Source organism: Lontra canadensis, unplaced genomic scaffold, assembly GCF_010015895.1.
Source record: "Lontra canadensis isolate GAN:19392208 unplaced genomic scaffold, GSC_riverotter_1.0 scaffold26, whole genome shotgun sequence".
NCBI lineage: Eukaryota > Metazoa > Chordata > Mammalia > Carnivora > Mustelidae > Lontra > Lontra canadensis.
Window position 1 is genome coordinate 4040313 of NW_022631020.1, and position 2234 is coordinate 4042546.

The following is a 2234-nucleotide window of genomic DNA, read 5'->3' on the forward strand; positions in this document are numbered from 1 at the left end:
CTTTGGCACTTGGCAGCACGCGGCGGCGGGCTCCTCGGCTCAACTTGGTGGGGTCCTCGCGACGCAACTTTCCCAGCTGCGCTGCGTTTGAGAGAGAAAAGACCGAGGACGAGGAGAGTTCTGCGGGGCAGCGACTACCTGCGGGGAGTTCGCGAGCCGACGCAGCCGGAGAGGAAGGACAAAAAGAAAGCAAAGGGCCCACTGCCACCGTGGGGTGGGGGCAGCGCCGAGAAGTTCCTGTGCCCCGGAGAGGATCTTCCCGGGCGCCCGGCGGGAGAGACCAGGGAGGCCCGGGGCGCGGCGCGGCCCTGGGCTCAGCCCCCAGCCCCCTCTCCCCGGGCGGGAGCGACGCCGGGGCGCAAAGCTGGGCGCGGCGAGCGCGGGCCGGCCGAACGGGTCCCCGCGAACAGCCAACATTGATTTCCTCCGGGCGGAGGGCGACGGCCCGGGCGGCGGCGGCGGGCTGCAGCCGCGGCACGGCGAGAGCATGTCCAAGCCGGTGGACCACGTCAAGCGGCCCATGAACGCCTTCATGGTGTGGTCGCGGGCTCAGCGGCGCAAGATGGCCCAGGAAAACCCCAAGATGCACAACTCGGAGATCAGCAAGCGCCTGGGCGCCGAGTGGAAGCTGCTCACCGAGTCGGAGAAGCGGCCGTTCATCGACGAGGCGAAGCGCCTGCGCGCCATGCACATGAAGGAGCACCCCGACTACAAGTACCGGCCGCGGCGCAAGCCCAAGACGCTGCTCAAGAAGGACAAGTTCGCCTTCCCGGTGCCCTACGGCCTGGGCGGCGTGGCCGACGCCGAGCACCCGGCGCTCAAGGCGGGCGCCGGGCTGCACGCGGGCGCGGGCGGCGGCCTGGTGCCCGAATCGCTGCTCGCCAACCCCGAGAAGGCGGCCGCCGCCGCCGCCGCCGCCGCGGCGCGCGTCTTCTTCCCGCAGTCGGCCGCCGCCGCCGCCGCCGCCGCAGCCGCCGCGGCCGCGGGCAGCCCCTACTCGCTGCTCGACTTGGGCTCCAAGATGGCAGAGATCTCGTCGTCGTCGTCCGGCCTCCCGTACGCGTCGTCGCTGGGCTACCCGACCGCGGGCGCCGGCGCCTTCCACGGCGCGGCGGCGGCGGCTGCAGCGGCGGCGGCGGCCGCCGGGGGGCACACGCACTCGCACCCCAGCCCGGGCAACCCGGGCTACATGATCCCGTGCAACTGCAGCGCGTGGCCCAGCCCCGGGCTGCAGCCGCCGCTCGCCTACATCCTGCTGCCGGGCATGGGCAAGCCTCAGCTGGACCCCTACCCCGCGGCCTACGCCGCCGCGCTATGACCCCGCGGGGCCGCCTCGCGAGGACCGGTGTGCGCACGTGTACATATGTATAGGTACGAGCTCCGCGGCCTCCCCGTGCGCCCTCCCGCGACGGGGGCCCCGGGTTGTATGTACATAAGATGTATAGGTGCAGGCAGAGGCAGAGATGCCAGTCGGGGCGCGAGTGGCAGAGCGCGCGTGCTCGGGCGAGTGTGCGTGTGGATTCACAGGATCATTTGAGACCCGCACTTCGGCAGCCCACTTTAAGGAGGGCGGTTGTATCCGACAGCGGTTAATGTTTGCTTTGCACTTCGGAACCTGTTGCGTTTGGGCCCAAGGAGGTGGAGGAGTAACTTTTTTTTTTTTTTTTCTTGACATGTCGGGCTTTCCAGTTTTGTTTGTTGGAAGTTATTTGTCGGTTTTGTTTTGTTTCTCATTATCTTTTTTGTTTGTTTTGTTTTTTGGGGGGCTACCCCCCCTCCTGGTCTGTGTCGCATGCACTCTGTTCAAGTGTTAGGTCTGAAATGGCTGGCACACGGGAAAAGCTGATCTGTGTCATTAGTTTCTCAGAGCGATATGGCTCTGAGCGGCCTTGCTCCCCATTTGTACTTTTTGACTTTGCAAATCTCTGTTCTCTCAAGCAGAACTCACAGACCGGATCCATTCTTGACCAGTGACCGGCTCCAATCTGGCCTTTTGTATGTGAGATGATCACGCTTTCTTTTGTTTATCACGTCATATGCAAATGAGAGCGAGAGCTCTTAAGAGCAAGGAATGCAAACAAGGAATCTGTGCGAGATGAAAAGTTGTCAATTCGATTTTATACGTTAAAACAACAACAACAACAGCTGATAAGTCTCCTTGAGTCCACTTGCTCGGATTTCTGACACAGTTTACAGAAAGATAAAAGGCACTGTTCCTATTTTCCCCTTATGGC

The 2234-nt window shown here is 63.5% G+C and overlaps 1 protein-coding gene across 1 annotated transcript; it reads left to right on the forward strand.

Annotated features, from left to right (window-relative positions):
• Positions 1-455: 455 nt before the first annotated feature.
• On the forward strand, positions 456-1654 carry SOX21 (SRY-box transcription factor 21). Its single transcript, XM_032864152.1, has one exon. It carries the CDS (start codon positions 488-490, stop codon positions 1316-1318), a length of 831 nt encoding a protein of 276 aa, XP_032720043.1. The 5' UTR covers positions 456-487; the 3' UTR covers positions 1319-1654.
• The last annotated feature ends 580 nt before the right edge of the window (positions 1655-2234 follow it).

Coding starts and splice junctions, on each gene's coding strand:
- SOX21 (XM_032864152.1), top strand. CDS start 488: ATGTCCAAGCCGGTGGACCACGTCAAGCGGCCCATGAACGCCTTCATG.